This window comes from Scyliorhinus torazame, chromosome 2, assembly GCF_047496885.1.
Source record: "Scyliorhinus torazame isolate Kashiwa2021f chromosome 2, sScyTor2.1, whole genome shotgun sequence".
Classification (NCBI taxonomy): Eukaryota; Metazoa; Chordata; class Chondrichthyes; order Carcharhiniformes; family Scyliorhinidae; genus Scyliorhinus; species Scyliorhinus torazame.
The window spans coordinates 43,228,127-43,250,935 of NC_092708.1; the positions used below are offsets into that span (position 1 = coordinate 43,228,127).

At 46.0% G+C, this 22,809-nt stretch overlaps 1 protein-coding gene across 6 annotated transcripts in view; it reads left to right on the forward strand.

The window, feature by feature from the left end:
• cacnb4a (calcium channel, voltage-dependent, beta 4a subunit) overlaps positions 1-22,809 on the forward strand; it is a 552,528-nt gene that overhangs the window by 430,489 nt on the left and 99,230 nt on the right. For all 6 annotated transcript variants that reach the window (XR_011933885.1, XM_072470710.1, XM_072470673.1 and 3 more), the window contains 2 exons: positions 1,220-1,278; positions 2,187-2,296. Coding sequence is in view for 5 of the 6 variants with exons in the window: in XM_072470710.1 (XP_072326811.1) it covers positions 1,220-1,278; positions 2,187-2,296 (169 nt within the window). In the remaining variant the exon portion in view is untranslated. The remainder of the gene's footprint in view (positions 1-1,219; positions 1,279-2,186; positions 2,297-22,809) is intronic.

Sequence of the window (22,809 nt, forward strand, 5' to 3'; positions counted from 1 at the left end):
CAACCACATGGCTGAGGTGAATGGCATGGATACATTTATGCTACACAGACATATAAAGGAGAAAAGAATAGGGAGGTACGTTTATGATGTTGTTGGATGAAGAGGGATGGAAGGTGACATATGTGGAACATTAACATCTGCATGACCCTGTTGGGCCAAATGGCCTATTTCTCTGCTGTCAATACTATGCAAGTACAGACATTTGATTTTCTCAAAGATCTACCAAATCCAACATTGTGCATTTTGAACGTCTGTTATCAGTGTTCTCAGAGCTGATGTCTTCAGCTGATATCTCTAGAAGGGCTGTTCCTACTTGTGTGTGCTATGCCTCATTTAGTGGCTTCATGAAGAGAAGAATATAAGGACATGGTCATGACAGAGTACAAAAAAACAATTGCCAGTTTCTCAGCTGTTTTCACATTAAGTTGACCATGCGGAAAGCAAGGGAGAAAAGTGTTTAATAAGCTGTGTGCGTCAATTTAAAATAGAATACACCCAAAGTTTTTTTGATGCTTATTTATTACGAGATCAGAAGAAATGGCTTTTCCATTGCAAAGTGAGGGGAGGGCAGTCCTCAAGTGGATTGGTCGTGCACATTTTGTCACTGCCGCAGAGCAGTACCCACAAACAGGCGCAATGGCAGAAATTCTACATTGACCCTGCTGAAATAGATTAAATACCCCAAGCTCGACAGCTATTTGCTCTCTCTTTCTCTCAGATTTTTCCTTGTGACATGAGGTTGCCACAATGCTGGTTAATCGCCCTTCTGGATTCACGTCAACTGATTTTTGTGGATTCGGCTTGTGGTTTTATTGTTGGATGCCTTTCCTGTTGCTAACACTTCCAATTTATCTGGGCTTTGGGGCTGATGCCGATAAACACTGGTCTGCCTGCGCCAGCCACAAAGTCTTGGAATGGGAGTCAAAGCAGGAGCATTCTTGCTTTGAGACAGGAATGAGCCACAAGACCCCTAAAGGACAATTTATCCATCAGAACTAAAAATCATACTGTCTACAATAACAGGCAGAAATCACACATAAAACGTTTTACCAATCCAGCTCCCATTTTTACATGAGCTTTTTTATTGCAACCACTTTAGTTGTGCTTTGAGATTGGGGTGAACAGATACATAAGAATCTTCTATAATTATTTTCATCTTGTGCGATTCTTTCCCTGATCAACATTTTTCCTTCTCCTTCCAAACCTTCCTCCTGTGCAGGTTACTGACATGATGCAGAAGGCCCTCTTTGACTTCCTAAAGCACCGCTTTGATGGAAGGTGAGCAAAACCCTTTCCCACGTTTCTCTTCAAAGCCTTCATGACTTGTCTTCTTTTGACCATGTTTGCACCTTCAACAAGCGGGTTGCAAAATCATGTTGGACCACGTCCGCAAGAAGATTTTATTGAATTACTTTGCAAAAGCAATTGATATTGCAGAGTTAGAGAATTCCAGACAATTGAGGAAAGACGTCGGAAAGACGTAGTGACATTGAAGGTTCATTAGGTTGATTTCAGAGATGTGGGGTTTGTCATATGAGGAGAGATTGAACAGCTTAGGCCTATACTCGAGAGTTTAGAAGAATGAGGGGTGATCAAATTGAGGTATACCAGATGATAAAAGGTATGGATAAAGTAGTCATGGAGTGAATGCTTCTTGTGGGGCATTCTAGAACGAGAGATCATTGTCTGAGGATAAGAGGTAGCAAATTTAAAACAGAGGTGAGGAGAAATTACTTTTCCTAAAGGGTTACGCATCTGTGGAATTCGCTACCCAGAGTGCGGTGGATGCTGGGACAGTGAGTAAATTTAAGGAGGAGTTTGACAGATTTTTAATTGGTAATGGGTTGAAGGGTTATGGAGAATGGGCAGGATGGTGGAGTTGAGGCCAGGATGAGATCACCGTGATCGATGGGCCGAGTGGCCTACTTCTGCTCCTATTTTCTAGGTTTCTAAATAAACCGTCACTGGGAGTCAGAACTAAAAATGTGCGGCTGCTCAGTAGGTGCCTCAGATAGGGCCTTTTGCCAGCACTCTGAGCAGAAATGCTCTGTGCCTCAGGCTGTTCTAACTTGGTGCTTATTGTGTCAGAGAACTGACAGGTAAATTAAATACCTGTGACGACAATTGATCGCAATTAGCAAAACCACTTGACTGAACAAATATTGCTTGCTTGCTTTCTGCTACAGGATATCAATTACACGTGTGACAGCTGACATATCCCTGGCCAAGCGTTCGGTCCTAAATAACCCCAGCAAAAGGACAATAATGGAGCGTTCCAACACACGTTCCAGTATAGGTATGATTTCAGTTTCTTCCTCTTCGACGTTCACTGTTGTTTCTATCAGTTTCCATGCAGTTTCAAATTCTCTGGGCAACCACATTGTGAAGCGGATTTTTACCTGACGCTACTTTTCAATTTTGTTCTACAATAGCCTCAAAGCAAAAACTCATCTCGTTCCTGTTCGACCTTCCAACATTTTTAAAAAATGGCTGAATTTACTATTCATGAGGTAATACGACTAGCCACTAATGCAGGGATTTGGACGCTAAAGCAGGAATGTTGTTACCTGTAAGAGATTGAGAGTTTATGGGCTGGATTCTCCAATTTTCAGGCTATGTCCTGACGCCGACGTGGGAACAGTGGCCTTTTACTACAGAAAATGTGGGTCAAAACGGCCACCGATCCTCCGTTTGGCTGGGGGGCTAGCATGCCGGCAGCATGGGGCACCTGGCTCTAGCTGCCGATATGGCCAGAGAATTGGCAGGTCCGTGGCCGCGCATGCGCACGGTGGCAGCCTGCAGCAGCGGGCCGTGCAACATGGCACCAGCCGGGTGCGGACCCGACCTGCCAAATAGTGCCCCTCACCTTTGGCCGACTCACGATCCCCAGACCACCCCCCACAGTGTCCCCAGCCCCTGCCAAAGTCCCCCCTGCCCGTGGATCGGCCTTCCCCCGACTGGACCGAGTCCGCAGCCGCCACGCTGAGTTCCCGACAAGTAATACCATGAGAGACCCACTCCTAGAGTACGCCGTTTTGGAGGGGGCAGCGCATCGCGAAAGCGGCGCCACCCCCATTCTCGCCGCGAACTTTGAGTCCCCGGCCGATGGCCGAACGCGATTTCTGACTTCAGCCAAAACTTTCTGCCCTCTCAGTTTTAGCAATAGGTCATCGGCTTGAAACGTTAACTGTGCTTCTGCCCACAGATGCTGCCTGACCTGCTGAGTATTTCCAGTATTTTACGTTTTTATTTCAGATTTCCATCAGCCGCGGTATTTTGCATTATATTCAGCCCCCATTTTGTCTGTTTGAGATGTTGGCTGTCTTGGCCTTTATCGCCAGCACTTTCTGCTGCCATTTTAATATTTGTGAAGGTGCACATTGACCACCTTCTCAGGCTAGGATGTGAACACATTAGGGGAGCAGCAGGAATTAAGCATGCATTAGTACATTATTATGGGCCAGGGTTTAGAGAACCCCAAAGTATATCATGGAGTTCACCTGACCCACAACTTAAAATAGATTTTGGTTATGGGGAGCAGAAGGGCCCACTTTACAGGTGTGGTGCAACAGAGAGCTAAAGTATGTTTAAAACAAAACAATATTTATACTATGAATTCAGTTAACACTTTATAAGCACACAGTAAACATCTTATCAACTACAAATACTGATACTTTCCCAAATACAATATTCTATAGGTAACGCTTAATAACTTCCCAAACAACATCCATGAGTTAAATCCTTTTTTAAAATAAAGACAGCAGGTTTAAATGCTCTACAGAAACTGGTATTACTTTGAAATCATCAATGATCCGGATACATTCCTAAGTTTGTAGAGAGAGAGATCAGTATACAGCTGCTTGATTTGAATGTAGCTATCCACCTCTGAAAAGGAAACCAAAAACACACTGCAGCTGCCAGCTCAAAAACTAAAGTGAAAGACAGACAGCCCAGCTCCACCCACACATTGACATCACTGCAGCTATTAGTTAAACACCCATTTATAAAAGATACATCCACCTGACACCTCCCCCAAGAAAAAAAAACCCATCAACTTCCAGATGGTTTAATTTTTCACCTTTTTACTTTCCTTTAAGAAATATTGACAGTGAATATAAGTTTTTTTTAAACAAAACTGGAATCCCTCTTGATTGACAGTCTCTTTGGACAAGAAGGTCTCTGCACGATCCATCCATTTCTCTATGCTTCAGCATTTCTCTTTAAAGTGAGGTACTTTAGTTCAACCCAATCACAGAGCCCTTTGTAATTCTCCAACACATGAGCATTGGTCAACACAGCCTTCAGGCAGTCAAATGCCTGTTGACACTCCGCTGTCCACTTAAATTTGCTACATTTCTTTAGCAAGTCCGTCACTGCTATGGCACAAATTTCTGGTAAAACCCACACATGCCAAGAATTCGCATTATTTCCCTTTGTGTCGAGGGTATTGGAAACTCCCAATAAATTTTGTTTTCACGTCCCGTGGGACCATTTGACCCTGTCCAATTGTATGGCCAAGGAAAGTGACTTGGGCTTTTCCAAATTCACCTTTGGCAAGGTTTACCACCAAACCCACCTTCTGACGTTGATCGAATAACTCCATCAGATGCTTTAAATGTTCTTTCCTTGTCTGACTGAAAATTACCAGATCATCGATGTATATCGCATAATTGGGTAATCCTGAAACAACTTTGTTAGTTGACCGTTGAAATGTGGCTGGGACGTTTTTCATCCCAAATGGCATAACTTTGAATTGGTATATACCATCTGGAGTCACAAAAGCTGAAATGTCCTTCGCCCTTTCGGATAAAGGTACCTGCCAGTAACCTTTAAGTAAATCCATTTTGGAAATAAAAGCTGATTGTCCCACCTTCTCAATGCAATCCTCCAAACGTGGGATAGGACAAGAGTCCATTCTTGTAACTACATTAACCTTTCTCTAGTCCACACACAACCGTTGGGTACCGTCCGGTTTTGATACCATCACTATGGGTGAGCTCCATTGGCTGCAACCCACTTCAATTATGCCATTTTTAAGCATACTTTCAATTTCCTTGATAGCCTGTGCCAATTTTAACGGGTTAAGTCTATATGGATGTTGTTTAATTGGAACAGCATTTCCCACATCCACATCATGTCTAGCCATTTTAGTGCTTCCCAAAGTATCTCCACAAACTTGCACATATGGGGCGTCATTCTCCGACCCCCCGCCGGGTCGGAGAATGGCCGTTGGCCGCCGTGAATCCCGCCCCCGCCCCCGCCGAAGTCTCCGCTCCCGGAGATTGGGCGGGGGCGGGAATCCAGCCGCGCCGGTTGGCGGGACCCCCCGCTGGATTCTCCGGCCCGGATGGGCCGAAGTCCCGCCCAGAAACTGCCTGTCCCGCCGACGTAAATCAAACCTGGTATTTACCGGCGGGACCAGGCAGCGTGGGCGGGCTCCGGGGTCCTGGGGGGGGGCGCGGGGCGATCTGACCCCGGGGGGTGCCCCCACGGTGGCCTGGCCCGCGATCGGGGCCCACCGATCCGCGGGCGGGCCTGTGCCGTGGGGGCACTCTTTCCCTTCCGCCTCCGCTACGGCCTCCACCATGGCGGAGGCGGAAGAGACTCTCCCCACTGCGCATGCGCGGGAAACTTTCGGCGGCCGCTGACGCTCCCGCGCATGCGCGGGGAAACTGACAGCGGCCGCTGACGCTCCCGCGCATGCGCCGCATTTCCGCGCCAGCTGGCGGGGCAACAAACGCCATTTCCGCCAGCTGGCGGGGCGGAAATCCCTCCGGCGTCGGCCTAGCCCCTCAATGTTGGGGCTAGGCCGCCAAAGATGCGGAGACTTCCGCACCTTTTTGCCGGCGCGATGCCCGTCTGATTTGCGCCGGCTTTGGCGCCAGTCGGCGGGCATCCCGCCGTTGGGGGAGAATTTCGCCCATGATATCAATAACTCTTTCAGGTCAGTTAATTTTTCCTCTGGAAGGTAACTCAACAATTTATCCCAATTATTAGGAACATCCTCGTTTTCCAATTTAATTTGAGGGATGTCAAATTCAAAGTCATCTGGATTTGGTTCTTCACTTTGAGTTAAAATCATTAAAGCCTCCTCCTTTTGCTCTCCGTCCCTTTCAAAGTATCTTTTAAGCATTTTCACATGACACACTCGGTGAGTTTTCCTTCTATCTGGCGTTCTTACCACATAATTCACCTCACTTAATTTTCTTTCAATCTGGTACGGTCCACAAAACCTTGCTTTTGAAGGTTCACCTACCACTGGTAACAATACTAAAACTTTATATCCACTGGGAAAACTACGAACCTTTGCTTTCTTGTCCGCTACCCGTTTCATCACATTTTGTGCAACTTTTAAATGTTGTCTAGCCAATTCCCCTGCTCTATTTAATCGTTCCCAAAAATTTGACATGTAATCCAATAATGTCAGTTCCGACTGTTCAATCACCAATTTTTCTTTAATTAATTTAAGTGGTCCACTTACCTCATGACCAAAAGTTAGTTCAAAAGGACTGAATTTGCTTGACTCATTCAGTATATCCCTAATTGCAAACAGGACAAATGGAATTTCTTTATCCCAATCCTCTGGATAATCTTGACAACAAGCCCTCAACATTGTCTTTAATGTCTGATGCCACCTTTCTAATGCTCCCTGCGATTCTGGATGGTACGCAGTTGATTTAAATTGTTTTATTCCTAAGCTAACCATAACTTCTTTGAATAACCTTGAATTAAAATTTAATCCTTGATCCGATTGTATTTCTGTGGATAGTCCATATCTAGTAAAGAATTTAAGTAACTTCTCCACAATTTTTTTAGCTGTAATATTACGTACTGGAATGGCCTCTGGAAACCTAGTAGACACATCCATTATAAGCAAAAGATATTGATTCCCACTTTTCGTTTTAAGAAGCGGTCCTACGCAATCAATTAAGACCCTTGTAAAAGGTTCCTCAAATGCTGTAATGGGTATTAAAGGTGCTGGTTTTATCACTGCTTGAGGTTTCCCTATCATTTGACATGCGTGACATGATCGACAAAATTTAACTACATCTTTATGTCGTCCAGGTCAATAAAAATGTTTCTGGAGTTTAGCTTGAGTTTTCCTTACTCCCAAATGACCTCGCACTGGTAGCTCATGTGCTACACACAAAACTTCCTTTCTATACCCTACTGGCAATACCACTTGATGAACTTCTGCCCACTTTTCATCTGCCAGCATATGTAAAGGTCTCCATTTTCTCATCAAGACATCATTTTTACGGTAAGAACATTCTGGTATCCACTCAGATTCCTTCTCCCTTTATGCTTTCTGATACATCTGTTTTATTTCTATATCTTTCTGCTGTAACTCCGCCAATTTTCCTGAACTAAAAATATCCGCCTCATCCACCACCTGTTCTTGTTCTTTTACCACCATCGGATGAAAAATCGTTTCTGATAATTGCCCTTTGACTTTATCTTCACTCTTTGATTTTTCCCTTTGTCTTAACCTGTGCCTTTGCGACCTTGTTACTACACAATCCGGAAAAATCCCAGGATACTCGTCTTTCAACACTTCAGTTGTCTGATTTTCCACTGGCTTACAAACCACAGTAGGCATCACTCCCACCTGTGATCCAGCTATATCATTACCCTAGATAAACTGTATTCCTGAACAACACAGGTTCTCCATTATTCCTACTACCACTTCACCACTCTTCACTGGGCTTTCCAACCTTACCTTATATAATGGAACACTACTCTTCTCACCCTAAATTTCACATATTACCACATTTTCTGGCAATATTCTTCCCAAACTACATAACTCTTCATCTCTTACTATTAAAGATTGACTAGCTCCCGTATCTCTTAAAATTGTGACTTCTTTACCTGCTCCTCCTGATACATATGAGTAAACTTTACCCACACAAGTAAATCCTTTAAAGAGATCTGGCACCTTCTTATCAATCACCTCTTGATCAGGCTGGACAATCTTTTGCACCTCCTTCGCTTCACTTGGGCTTTCCTTTACCACTTTAACAAACCCCACTTATCCTGTTTTACCATATCAGCCTTCCCCGTGCTTTTCTTCAACCACCAACACTGTGACTTTACATGGCCTAGTTTGTTACAGTGAAAACATTTGAAACTTTCATTTCTCTTCCACCCACCTGGATTTCTTTTTTAATCTGAGGCCACTTGAGTATTTCTCTTTTCCCCAGTTTCTATCCCACACAGGCTGAAACTGATGTCGGAAAGCAAGTTTTGATTTATGAACTAATTCATAATCATCTGCCATTTCTGCTGCTAATCTCGCAGTTTTAACCTTATGCTCTCCCACATGAGTTCTCACTACATCTGGAATAGAATTTTTAAACTCCTCCAAAAGTATAATTTTTCTGACAGCTTCATAACGTTTGGTCTATTTTCAAAGTCCTTATCCACCTGTCAAAATTACTCTGTTTGATCCTTTCAAACTCCAGGGGCGGGATTCTCTGACCCTCCGCCGGGCCAGAGAATTGCCGGGGGGGGCGCCGTGAATCCCGCCCCGAGACCGGCAGCCGAATTCTCCGGCGCCGGTTTTTTGGCGGTGTCGGGAATCGCCTCATGCCGGTCGGGGCTGTTGGCAGTAGCCCACCCCCCCCAGCGATTCTCCGCGCTGCGATAGGCCGAGCGGCCGCCCGTTTTCAGCTTGTCCTGCCGGCATAAATTACACAAGGTTATTACCGGCGGGACCTGGCTCCGCGGGCAGCCTGCAGAGTCCTCGGTGGGCCCGGGGGGGGGGGGGGGGGCACCCAGGGGGGGGGCACCCACGGTGGCCTGGCCCTCGATCGGGGCCCACCGATCTGTGGGCGGGCCTGTGCCGTGGAGGCACTCTTCCCCTCTGCGCCAGCCGCCGTAAACCTCCGCCATGGCCGGCGCGGAGAAGAAACCCCCTGAGCATGCGCTGGGATCACACTGGATCCTCCTGGCGCACCCGCGCATGCGCCAACTCGTGCCAGCTGGCGCAGGTCCTTCGCACCAGTTGGCGCTGCGCCAACCCCGCCGGCGCCGGCCTAGCCCCCAAAGTTGCGGAGGATTCCGCACCTTCCAGACGGCCCCATGCCGGAGTGGTTCACGCCACTCCTCGGCGCCGGTACGGCCCACCCACCAGATACTGGAGAATCCCGGCCCATGTATGTTTGACAAGGTTATTTCCTTAAATTTCTAAAACTTTATCTGTAGGTTTCAGACACTAGTTCATGTGCACGTAAAATGGATTTTTTTCACCTCCTCATACGTCCCAGATACCTCCTCCGATAGTGATGCAAACACTTCACTCGCCCTACCTACCAGCTTTGTTTGAATCAGTAATACCCACATGTCCTGTGGCCATTTAATTTGTTTAGCTACCTTCTCAAATGAAATGAAAAAAGCTTCTACCTTCTTTTCCTTCTCATCAAACCTTGGCAATGCGTGGACATATTTAAATAGATCCCCACCAAGCCTTTGACTATGATGGTATCTCAGGCAATTTTAAATGCTCAGCTAGCGCCGTAAGTACCTCTTCTTTCCGTGTGCTGTCAGGTAACGCTAACTGCAATGTTTTGCCAAATCTAAAACCTTTTTTTAGTCTCTGGTCGTAAGGTACTGCGTGTGACCTTCTGCACCCCCATAAATGTCCGAGCCTTTGAAGGAGCCCTTGTCCACAACACACTTCCAACTTAAACTAGTATACCACATCTGAAAAGTAAACACAATATGCTCACCCCTCACTGTCTTTAAGTTCACTAAGCCAATCCAATAGATAGATTTTTATCCCCCTCGAGCCCCCAATTTGTTATGGGCCAGGGTTTAGAGAACCCCAAAATTTATCATGGAGTTCACCTGACCCACAACTTTTAATAGATTGTGGTATGGAGAGCACAAGGTCCCACTTTACAGGTGTGGTGCAACAGAGAGCTAAAGTATGTTTAAAACAAAACAATGTTTATTCTATGAATTCAATTAACACTTTATAAACACACAGTAAACATCTTATCAACTACAAACACTGATACTTTCCCAAATACAATATTCTATAGGTAATCCGTAATAACTTCCCACACAACATCCATAAGTTAAATCCTATTTTAAAATAAAAATAGCAGGTTTAAATGCTCTACAGAAACAGGTATTACTTTGAAATCATCAATGATCTGGAGACATTCCTTAGCTTGTAGAGAGCGAGATCAGTATACAGCTGCTTGCTTTGAAAGCAGCTATCCACCTCTGGAAACGAAACCAAAAACACACTGCAGCTGCCAGCTCAAAAACTAAAGTGAAAGACAGATAGCCCAGCTCCACCCACACACTGACATCACTGCAGCTAATTGATAAACACCCATTTCTTGAAGGTACATCCACCTGACAACAAACCACATAGGATGATATTGGAGATGTGGTTTGGAGGGCTAAACCGGCCTAAGAGAGTTTATAGGAAAATGTTTCTGAGGTGGAAGATGGATTGTAAATCTCAGCAGATACAGCTGCAGTATGGCTGTAATACAGGACAGCTTTGGACAAAACATCCATCCAACATTGTATTCCTTGTACATAATTCACCATCCAAACGTACCTGCGTTTGATTATTTAAAAAAAAAATTGAAGTATTTTTTTTCCAATTAAGGGGTAATTTAACGCGGCCAGTACACCTACCCTGCACATCACTGGGTTGTGAGGATGAGACCCATGCAGACTCAGAGAATGTGCAAACTCCACATGGACAGTGACCCAGGGCCGGGAATGAATCAGGGTCCTCAACACCGTGAGGCAGTAGTGCGAACCACTGCCTGTGCCGCCTCTTCCTGTGTTTGATTTTTGGTAGACACATAACACAAACTGTTGGATATAATTGCTTTAATACTTGAATTTTAATTACAAAGCTTTATATTTGTCTGGATGTAAACCCCCTATCCCAATTTATGGAAACTATTCTAATCTCTCCACACTGACACACATAACCACTGCACAGCGAAACACGAAGAAGATTTTCTTTTAGTCTACTTTTGGGATACATTTGTAAATTTAATGTTGATTTATTCTCTTCACCATGCCAGCCCACCAGGTTTGCATTGCCTACATCAAGAAGGAAATTAGGGTTACAAAATGTTTCATTTTTATAAACCCTTAGAAAATTGTCACGGAAGTTAATACACTGTCCTGTTAAATAATCCGTTTTGTAGCTCCGAGACGTCAACAACTTGACTGCAACATAGAGCCTTGAGTTCTGAGACAGACTCGCATCAGTTAAGTGACTTACCTGGCTAACTACTAAAGGGAGTTACAACTGGAATTAGGGAAGGGAAATATTTGACATGGCCAGATGTCCCGTACCAGCCTCCCCGAACAGGCGCCAGAATGTGGCGACTAGGGGCTTTTCACAGTAACTTCATTGAAGCCTACTTGTGACAATAAGCGATTTTCATTTTTCATTTTCCCAATGAACATCAGATCCGTTCTTGAATGTCAGAATGCATCACAACTTTTAATTCTGCTCGTGCACAATTGGGTGACACTTTGGGTTCCTGGTCCCAAGGGCAGCATCAAGGTGGGGCCAGGAGGAATTTCAGAATACTATGAATCAGGTCAGTGACATTCCTGCCTCCGAGCTTTCTTCTCTGAGGTGGGTCATCACCCGCAGAGGTTAACTGCCTGTCAGCAGCAGGTAGCCAATCTCCCTCATTGACAACCTATTTATGGGCTGATTGGACATGTCAATGGGGTCTTCCTGGTACCAGAACTGAGAGCCAGGTCTGACAGGTGTTTGGTGGTAGTTTGCTGGTGGTTGTTCTCGCTGGAGGATGGGGGGAGAGGGAGACTGTGAAGCCTCATGTTTTAACCCTATAGTCCATCATCGCCAGGCCACAGCTGCTGTCAATGATCTCCCCTCAAGGGGTTAGACTTGCAGCTGTGGCCACTGTTTATTTAATTGGTGCCTAACCAGTTCAGAGGGCACCCCAAGGCGGAGGTGCCTTTGCGTTTTCCCTTCAACAGTGGCAGTGCCCACCCTCTGGCAGTGAGGCTGCCATCCTACCAAGGCTGCAGACCCTCATCCGTGGCCCCCCGCATCATCATTTGTTTGGAGGGGGATGTGTTTTGCACTGGCATTGAGAGAGGTGAGGCGTTATTAGGCCAGCAGATCCGGCTCCTCAGAGATCGGAGTGCCAGATTGGCATGGCCAAGGTGCCAGGGGGCAGTGCCAGGTCACTGAGTAGCCATGCCCATGAATATCTAGTGGCTCCAGAAACTCTGAACTCCCCAGCTCGGCCATCACATCTATCCAGAGAATTCAACAGTGGCTGCGAGAAGGTCCTCACTGAGGAACCATTGGACTTTAATGTCTGCTTTAATGTCTGAGTTCTGCCAGCTGCTTTTATGGCTGAAAGCTACCTCCAGCACAAGCATGCTGTTCAGGCATAAGAGGTTGAAAAAGACCCGCTATGGAAAAGGTGCAGTCAGACAGAGCACCTGGGCTTTCTAGGAAGCACTTCAGATCAGGAAAAAAGTCTGTATGAAAAGAATGCAATCAGATAGAGCACCTACTCAAAAGATAAACCCCTTCAAAATTAATGGACCGTGATGTGTCATAAATACAAACAAAAGCATACCCTCTTTTGAAAGAGCCTGCAACGGTCAGTCAAGAGGCTTGTAAAAGTTAATGGACTGTGAAATGGAATTTAAACAATGCAGTTCAAAGCTTTTAGGTACGTCAGCAATCCAAGGGGCTTGAAAAGGTTAATGGGGCATGAAATGTAATGTGAACAAAGCACTTCAAAACTTTTCAAGTAAACAGAGAGAAGGCTTTCACCTTCAACCTGACAGCATTTTGAAAGAGACATTCTGGGAGCGAGTTCAAAGCTTTTCAAAGCTAGAGAGAGAAGCCCTCATCCTGGAGAAGCCTCCTACCTCTCCAGCCTAGCCCGACCTCCCTTCAAGGACCACCCTTTGCACTCTAGCAGTGACTGCTTTGCCTACGGGTACCCTAGAAGTAAGTCTGCAGATGGTACTTTTTCACCCTCGGAGCCCATGGCATCTGGCCTCTGCTTTTAAGGATCTGTAGTGATTTGCGCCCAGGTGACTTCCCACTTGCGGGGCAAGGCGGTGTGGGGGCGGGGCGGGGGGGGGGGCGCAGGGCGGTGGCTGGCAGTCTACCGGGAAGCTGCTGCGTCCTGCTTTAATCTCCCTTACGAAATTAAATTGAATACAAATGAGTTCTGAACAGGTTCTTGTCCTATCTGGGTGAGCTCCTGATCATACCAGCTGGAGCAGGCTGGGGACATCGCTATCTGATTAACGCCTAGCACAAATACAGCTTCGGGCCTCTCAGCAAATTCTGAGGAGCCGGATCTGCCGGCCTAATTTGGCCTTGACTCTCTCAATGCTGGTGCAAAACATAGACCCCCTCCAAAAAAAGGACGACGCGGGAGTGGATTGCGATTGGTATCCCACCCACCCAACTGGAGATGACACATTCATTTCTTGGGAGAAATGCACCCATGATTTTGCCCGATGGTCCTGGAGGCAACAGGATCAATATAATTACTGTCTAACACTAAGTGCTCAACCAATGCATTGTTGCTCACCTGCTAGTGAACACATACCGTTCCCAGTTAATTGAGAATTTCAAATAGCTGGGCATATGAGCAATCCTCCACATGTCCAATTTGCCTGTTGCTTTTAGCCTGTGGAATCTGCCCTCCAAGGCAAATGGGCTGCATTCCATTGCACTGACAGCCTGGAGCTCCTTCTTGGAATGATTCTGCAATATAAACACAGCGGTGAACTGTGCTTTCTCCTGAATTGTGAGACCGTTCAAAATTAAAAGCACCTGATCAGCTGCCAGGGGAGACATCTCCTGAAATTATGAATGCAGTGCGTCAAATCAGACACAGGGCGCCTCTTTGGAAATGCCAGTATTTATCTCCAGACATGTCTGTCGATTTGATTTCTGCTTGCTTTGAAACCCTGTGGAAATAAGGAGGCTTTTGATGTGTGAAAATACACGTGGCCATTGACAAAGAATCAGGACCAGATTTGTGCTATCATCTGTTTTGAATGTCTTCAATAATCCCAAAATTGTTATGCTTATTTATCTTTGACTGCCGTGTCAGGTTTCCAAATGGCTTGCATTTGTTGCTTCTTGCAGGAACTGCTATATTAATAATAATTTCATGCCTGTCAGTATTTATTTCCTTCAACTCATCCAACATTGGCATTTCTAACACTGTATGTGTGGTTTGTTTGCGTGTACGTGGTTTGTGTGTGGTGTGTGTAAAACAATTTTTAGTCATCTTCCCCCTGAACAAACCAACGATTAATTTGTCTACGCTTTCTTTGTCATCTTTTCTCAAAGATGGGCAGTGGCAGATTTACATCCTTTAGTGTCACTGAAAGTAGGACAGGTGCAGACAAGTTCATCAGGCCTATCCAAGTAAAGATGATTCTAGTCCACAGTTCATATTCCTCATTACTTGTAATGATGACAAGATGTAAATACTTACATTGCTGATTGTGTGGTCTTTTGGGGGTTGTTCTGACCATTTAATTTCCTCCATCTAGCTGGTAAGAGTGTACGTGCGGTTATTTATTTTCTTGGTGGAACCTTTGGTTTTGTGCAGCCTACCCTGCAATGCAAGAGATGTCTGCAATAATTAATGGCGGGAGACACCCTTAAGTTACATACGAACAAGGAGCAGGAGTAGACCATTCAGCCCCTCAAACCTGCTCCGCCATTTAATAAGATCATGGCTGATCCACTAGTAACCTCAATAATGCATTCCGCTAACCCCTGATAACCTCTCACCTCCCTGCTTACCAAGAATCTATCCACTCCTGCCTTAAAATTAGAATTAAGAATAACTTAAGAAACAGGTACAGTGGGAAAACTTTAAAATGGATGGATTAAGATGGGCCAATGACTGTTCTGATCTGGAAGGTGAGATTGAAACTCATTCCCCCTCCAGGGATAGGCTCAAATCTGGCCCGCAATTATCACATGACGAGTCACCAGTTCTAATAAGAGTTACAGAATTTACAGCGCAGAAGGAGGCTATTCAGCCCATCGTGTCTACACCGGCCCACCTAAGCCCACCTCCACCCCATCCCCGCAACCCAGCAGCCCCACCTAACCTTTGGTCTCTAAGGGGCAATTTAGCGTGACCAATTGACCTAACCTGCACATCTTTGCACTGTGGGAGGAAACCGGAGCACCCACAGGAAACCCACGCACACACTGGGAGAACGTGCAGACTCTGCACAGACAGTGACCCAAGCCGGGAATCGAACCCGGGCCCTGGCGCTGCGAAGCCATAGTGCTAACCACTGTTGTATGGTTCTTGCTCTTTGGAGGAGTGACAGTACAAGGGACTTATTAGCATTACTTGCTCGAAGAGTAGCCTGAACCCTGCTCATAGGTCTGTGTGTAATTAGGGAAAATGGGACAAAACCTACAACAAAGAGAAAACTCCACTTTTGCCATCAATGATATTTTTGCAGCTGTGATCATTTGCTATGTGTGACTGACTCTACAACCACAATCCCCAGCATGGAAACATGTAACATTTTAAATTCAAACTCATTTAAGTAAACGCTGTCACACCCTTAATTGCCAGTCAGCCGGTTGAACAGTGAAAAAGTGCAATTGGGAAATATTCTGGAATTTAAACTCCACTGGGCCACGAGAGTTTGTGGCTGAGCTGTGTGTAAATAGATTATTGGCATGGGGCAGAATGTATGAAGGGCTGTGTTAAGGAGGTGGTGGCGTAGTGGTAGTGCCACTGGCCTAGCTGTCCAGAGACCCTGGAGTAATGTTCTGTGTAGCCAGGTTGAAATCCCACCACGGCAGATGTTGAAATTTGAATTATTTTTAATTGTGACCATTGCCGATTGTTGTAAAAACCCATCTGGTTCACTAATGTCCTTTAGGGAAGGAAATCTGTTGCGCTCATCCAGGCTGGCCAGTATATGACTCCAGATCACAGCAGTGTGGTTGATTTTTTTTTTAAAAATGCCTCCTGAAATGGCCGAGCAAACCACTCAGTTGATGGGCAATAAATTCTGGCCCAGCCAGCGACAGCCACATCCCATGAATTAATTTTTTAAAACTGTAAATATTGTGGAAGGAGTCTGGTGACTGATCAATTGCATTTTTTTTTTCCTTTAGACCAAATTTTTGATCAAAATTACAATTTCCAAAAATTTGAATATGGGAATCTTTGGGTGCAGTGGGTAATGTCCCTGCCTCCGAAATTCTGGCTTCAAGTCCCACTTTGGAATGGCCATGGGAGGTGTGGTAGCGTGGTCTCTTTAAAAGGCGATACTCCAAGAGCCACGTGACAGGCCTAAAGCCTACGCGGACACAGCGTACGAACGTAAACTTATCAGGAGTTTAGGCGCGGTTCTGGCCATTGGGGTTTGGGGAGTTAGTCATGGGAATAAGACCCGTGTATTAGATTTCATTGATTTTACAGTACAGAAGGAGGTCATTCGGCCCATTGAGTCTTTACCGGCACTTGGAAAGAGCACCCTACTCAAGCCCACGCCTCCATCCGACCCCAGTAACCCCACCTAACCTTTTATGAACACTAAGGGCAATTTAGCATGGCCAATCCATCTAACCCACAAGTCTTTCGGGACTTGCGGGAGGAAACCGGAGCTCCCGGAGGAAACCCACGCAGACACGAGAGAATGTGCAGACTCCGCACAGACAGTGACCTAAGCCAGGAATCGAAGCTGGGACCCTGGAGCTCTGAAGCAACTATGCTAACCACTGTGCTACTGTGCTGCCCAGTGTATATTAATTGTGCTGCCCAGTGGAGATAGTTCGCCCTAGTTCGCTAAACCTCTTTTGTGTTTCAACACCGCCTCGTCGGTCGCAATATCACAGAAGGTGTGTTCGCCGATTATCAGCCGTAAATCCTTTCCATGATGTGGAGATGCCGGCTTTGGACTGGGATGAGCACAGTAAGAAGTCTTACAACACCAGGTTAAAGTCCAACAGGTTTGTTTCAATCGCGCATATAGACACTAACATTAAGTTTCTACAAAGATGCAAGAAAGCAGACAAGATCCTGAAAGGGCTACAGATCACAAACCCACTCAAGTCGACCTACAACACAGACTACGCTGAGAGACTCTGCCGTCGCACCTCTCTCACACTCCTCAACCACCTCGTACGCCAGCTCTACAGCAGACGCCGCAACCTGGAAACCAAGATAGAGGCCATATTCTCAACTTTCACTCAGGACGCAGCAGACCAGCTGCGGAACACCGCCAAACAGATGAGACAACAATACTATGCCACCAAATGCACAACACGAACAGGAAGCTTGAGCAACTCGGCATCACCACCAGCAGCAACCAAGTCACCCCCGGTGTCACAGTAGAAAACAATACAGGGAAATCTATTGTCAACTTGTCGGACTACACCCTTCAACCAGACGAAATCGAAGTCCTCAGCAGAGGGCTCAATTTCTGCACCACCACCAAAATGGACCCCATCAGTCTCGCAGCAGACACGGAGGAATTCATCAGGCAAATGAGGCTCCGGGAATTCTTCCACAGACCCCAAGAGGCCGACAGCGAACCCAAGGAGACGACCAATGAACCGGAACAGCAGACCGAGAGATCTGCGGTGCGGCAACCGAAGAGGAAAGAGTCGAATTGGACCCCTCCGGAAGGCCGCTGCCCTAGACTCGACATGTATGCTCAGGCCGTCAGGAGTCGCATCAATGCCAGATTCATCAGTCACATTCACAAGACAGCCCTGAACGTCACAACGCTACGCCACCCGCGCTCTCAAGACCAGCCGCAACATCGTCATCAAACCAGCAGACAAAGGAGGGGCCACCATCATACTGAACAGAACGGACTACTGCAAAGAAGTGTACCGACAACTCAACAACCAGAAACACTACAGACAGTTATCCGCAGATCCGACCAAGGAACACATCCGCCAACTCAACAGACTGATTAAGACCTTGGATCCAGATCTTCAGAGCACCCTACGTGCTCTCATCCCGCATTGGAGATCTCTACTGCCTCCCGAAAATACAGAAGGCCAATACACCAGGCCGCCCTATCGTTTCAGGCAATGGGACCTTGTGTGAGAATCTCTCTGGCTACATCGAGGGCATCTTGAAACCCATCGTACAAGGTACGCCCAGCTTCTGTCGCGACACGACGGACTTCCTACAGAAACTCAGCACCCATGGACCAGTTGAACCAGGAACATTCCTCGTCACAATGGACGTCTCGGCACTCTACACCAGCATCCCCCATGATGACGGCATTGCTGCAACAGCCTCAGTACTCAACACCAACAACTGCCAATCTCTAGGCGCAATTCTGCAACTCATCTGCCTCATTCTGGATCACAACATCTTCACCTTCGACAACAAGTTCTTCATCCAGACACACGGAACAGCCATGGGGACCAAATTCGCACCTCAATATGTCAACATCTTCATGCACAAGTTTGAACAAGACCTACTCACCGCACAGGACCTTCAACCGACGTTATACACCAGATACATCGATGACAGTTTTTTCCTTTGGATCCACGGCGAAGAATCACTGAAACGACTACACGATAACATCAATAAGTTCCATCCCACCATCAGACTCACCAAGGACTACTCTCCAAAATCAGTTGCATTCTTGGAACCACTCATCCCCATCAAGGACGGTCACCTCAGCACTTCGCTTTACCGCAAGCCCACGGATAACCTCACGATGCTCCACTTCTCCAGCTTCCACCCTAAACACATTAAAGAAGGCATCCCCGATGGACAAGCCCTCCGTATACACAGGATCTGCTCAGACGAGGAGGAGCGTAACAGACATCTACAGACACTGAAAGATGCCCTCGTATGAATGGGATATGGCGCTCGACTCATCGATCGACAGTTCCAACGCGCCACAGCAAAAAACCACATCGACCTCCTCAGAAGACAAACACGGGACACAACCGACAGAGTACCCTTCGTCGTCCAGTACTTTCCCAGAGCGGAGAAACTACGACATCTTCTTCGCAGCCTTCAATACGTCATCGATGAAGATGAACATCTTGCCAAGGTCATCCCCACACCCCCACTACTGACCTTCAAACAACCGCGCAACCTCAAACAAACCATTGTTTGCAGCAAACTACCCTGCCTTCAGAACAGCGACCACGGCACCACAGAACCCTGCCATGGCAATCTCTGCAAGACGTGCCAGATCATCGACATAGATACCACCATTACACGTGTGAACACCGCCCACCAGGTACGCGGTACATACTCGTGCGACTCGGCCAATGTTGTCTACCTCAGACGCTGCAAGAAAGGATGTCCCGAAGCGTGGTACATTGGCGAGACCATGCAGACGCTGCGACAACGAATGAACGGACATCGCGCAACAATCACCAGGCAGGAATGTTCCCTTCCAGTTGGGGAACACTTCAGCAGTCAAGGGCATTCAGCCTCTGATCTCCGGGTAAGCGTTCTCCAAGGCGGTCTTCAGGACGCGCAACAACGCAGAATCGCCGAGCAGAAACTTATAGCCAAGTTCCGCACACATGAGTGCGGCCTCAACCGGGACTTGGGATTCAAGTCGCATTACATTCACCCCCCACTATCTGACCTGGGCTTGCGAAATCCTACCAACTATCCTGGCTTGAGACAATTCACACCTCTTTAACCTGGGGTTACCCCTATCTCTGGATATGTAAACACTTAATTAACTGCAAATGCTCGCATTCTAAGCATTGTCTTGCATCTTTGAATTTTCTCTATATATGTTTCTGGAACATACCTCTTCATTCACCTGAGGAAGGAGCAGTGCTCCGAAAGCTACTGTTTGAAACAAACCTGTTGGAATTTAACCTGGTGTTGTAAGACTTCTTAATGTAAATCCTTTTGGTACAGCTATGGTAGGTGGTAAGTGTGGGAAAGACTCCTGGTCAGCCATGTTTGATGCAGAGTGCTGCCCATCAAGCTGTAACCTCTGGTGACAAGCTTGCAACCTTTTCTAGAAAAAACCCGCTCTGGAAACAAATGTAAGCAGGTGCTTTGTCGGCCTCGAGACAGGACTGGAATGGAAGAAGCGCGAGTCAAACACTTTACAATCGGTCACTATGGACTGAAGGCAGTCACTGATGATGCACGAGCCACTGAAACATGTTCCCTCCACTTACAGCCTAAAATAGTTCGAGAAAATAATAGAAAACTTTAATTGAAAGAAGACTGGGCTTTGAGGAAAGAAGAATAGATGTCAAACTTTAGCCCTGGAGGCTAACAACTAAATGGACTTCAGATAAGCACATGAGATGATAAATGGCTTGTAGAAAACAAACCCAGAGCACTCTTTCAAAAGAAACCATTACAATAGTGCGAGGAAGCACAGACAAATATAAGGAAAAGACAAACTTACACAAGGAGTTACCGACACTTGCAAAAGATTCTCGATAAAATAACAGGTTAAAAAGTACCTCAGTCATCGGAGCCAACTGTAAAAGGATACTTTTTTACCCTTGAAAGGGAGGCATTTTACATCTGGAACAATGGTTTAAGTTGCTCCAAAAGTATTTATCTTGGGCACAATATTTACTGCTGAGTATCCTTAACAACAATTTTTATTCAAAAAACATACATTTATATTGGCTGGGATTCTCTGTTGTGAATCCGCCCTGCAACCGCTCCGAACGAGGACGGGGAATTTGGCGCTCAGCCAAATCTCCCATTCACTGCAGCAGGAATGGAGAATCGCGCTGGTGTGAATGAACGGAGAATCCTGCCCTGAATGCCTTATCAATTTGTCAAAATGTCTCAAAATACACAACAGGCGCACAGCACTGTTACATTTATGTGGTAATATTTGGTCAGTACTGTATGGTGCGGTGAGTAGGGAGCTGATGGAGAGAACAAAGATGGGAAGCAAAGTTTAATTGTACTCCTCTGACTCATGTATGTTGGGCAGGCTTGATGGGCCTACAATTCTTTTCCCGCACAATAATTTTGTAGGTCCTTATGCTGCTGAGCAGTATTGAACCAGATGTTCCCGAGAAGTAGCTATTCTGTTTATGTTTCCAGTTTAGGTGTAAAGCGAGTTTGCTCTCGTAAGACTGATTAATTGGCTGAAGAACTGATTAACTTCAAAGCCTGGACCAAATCCACCTAACGTAAACCAATTTGAAGCAAATTTTTGATGGCATAAATTTATATTGTCACCAATAAAATCCATCCCCGGAATCTTCAGATGGTCTGCAATGTAGATGCCGTCTGTTGCATTATAGTTTCAACTCTACAGCCTACAGAGCAGAATACAAATTACATAAATGAACAAACTGATCTGAGTCATCAGTCACTTTAATATTAGATTTTCCTCTCTGGGTGATGGTTGACAATGTTATTATAAACATACATATTAAAAGGTGCACTTGGACTAACCAGATACCTCTTGTGATTCCTAAGCTGTGCTTTTAGCTTTCCTCCTTTTCGCAATCTCCTAAGCACTGAAGTAAATCATTAGCAGTACTATGAGAACAAATCCTCTCGATTAGGGGTGGAGAGTAATGGTGGCACTAAGCCATCTGCCAATTCGGGCCTGCTCCATGATTCAACAAGATTATGGTTGGTTTTCTACCTCAATTTTCCACTTCTCATCCTATCCCTCAGATCTCTTAGTGGACAAAAATCTATTGACTGCTTTGAGTATGCTCAACGACTGAACATTGCTAGCTGTTTGGGGTAAAGAATTCCAAAGATTCACAACCCTTTGAGTGAAGAAATTTCTTCCCACCTCATATTGACTGAGCCTTTCTCCTAAAGCAGTGACTCCGTGTTCCAGATACCCCCACCAGGACACAGCAGACCACCACAAAGTGGGAGATGCGATCCAGGCATCCAGTCCACATTTTGAGCACAGGTGGCAACATGGGCCTCTTTAAATTGGGTCCCATCCTCGGCCTCTGGCCCCCGCACTGGAGCTCTTTTGGAGTCCAACCAATTAAACAAATGTAAACAAATTAAGGGACAAATCAATAGAGACCGCACCTGATAGGGGCACTGCCCAAACTAAAACAAAGATCAATGGAAACTTTAAACCAAAATGTGATCAAAAGGGTCTATAAAGCACACCAAACTATGCAGGCAGTAAGGCAGTAATGGTGTCAGTGGACAACCTATGCTCCCTCTCCAGGGACACCTGGCCATCAATGAAGAGGGGCAGACAGTCAGGCTACACAAATGCCTCAATCGGCCTCCACCTGGACCTCATAATGGCAAGTTTCACCAAGTGAAGTGCAAACAAAATTTCAATAAAAGGTTTGATAAGAAACTAAAAAGGGGGCGCAGACTAAAATATTTAATGTAGGCATGGTCCATGGACTCCACAAGGCCCGAGGTCCCTATCTGCTTCAAGAAGACGACCATCATCCCTGTACCAAAAAAAAGCCAAGCAGCGTGCCTTAATGACTATTGTCCAGTGGCTCTGACAACCATCATCATGAAGTGCTTCGAAAGGTTAGTCATTGCACGAATCAACTCCAGCCTCCCGGATTGCCTTGATCCACTGCAGTTCGCCTATCGCTGCAATAGGCCCACAGCAAACGCCATCTCCATGGCCCTGCATTCTACCCTGGAACATCTAGATAACAAAGACACCTATGTCAGACTCCTATTTATCAACTACAGCTCAGCCTTCAACACCATCATTCCTACAAAACTCATTTCCAAACACCGTGGCCTTGGCCTCGGCTCCTCCCTCTGCGACTGGATCCTGAACTTTCTAACCCACAGGCCACAATCAGTAAAGATAGGCAACAACACC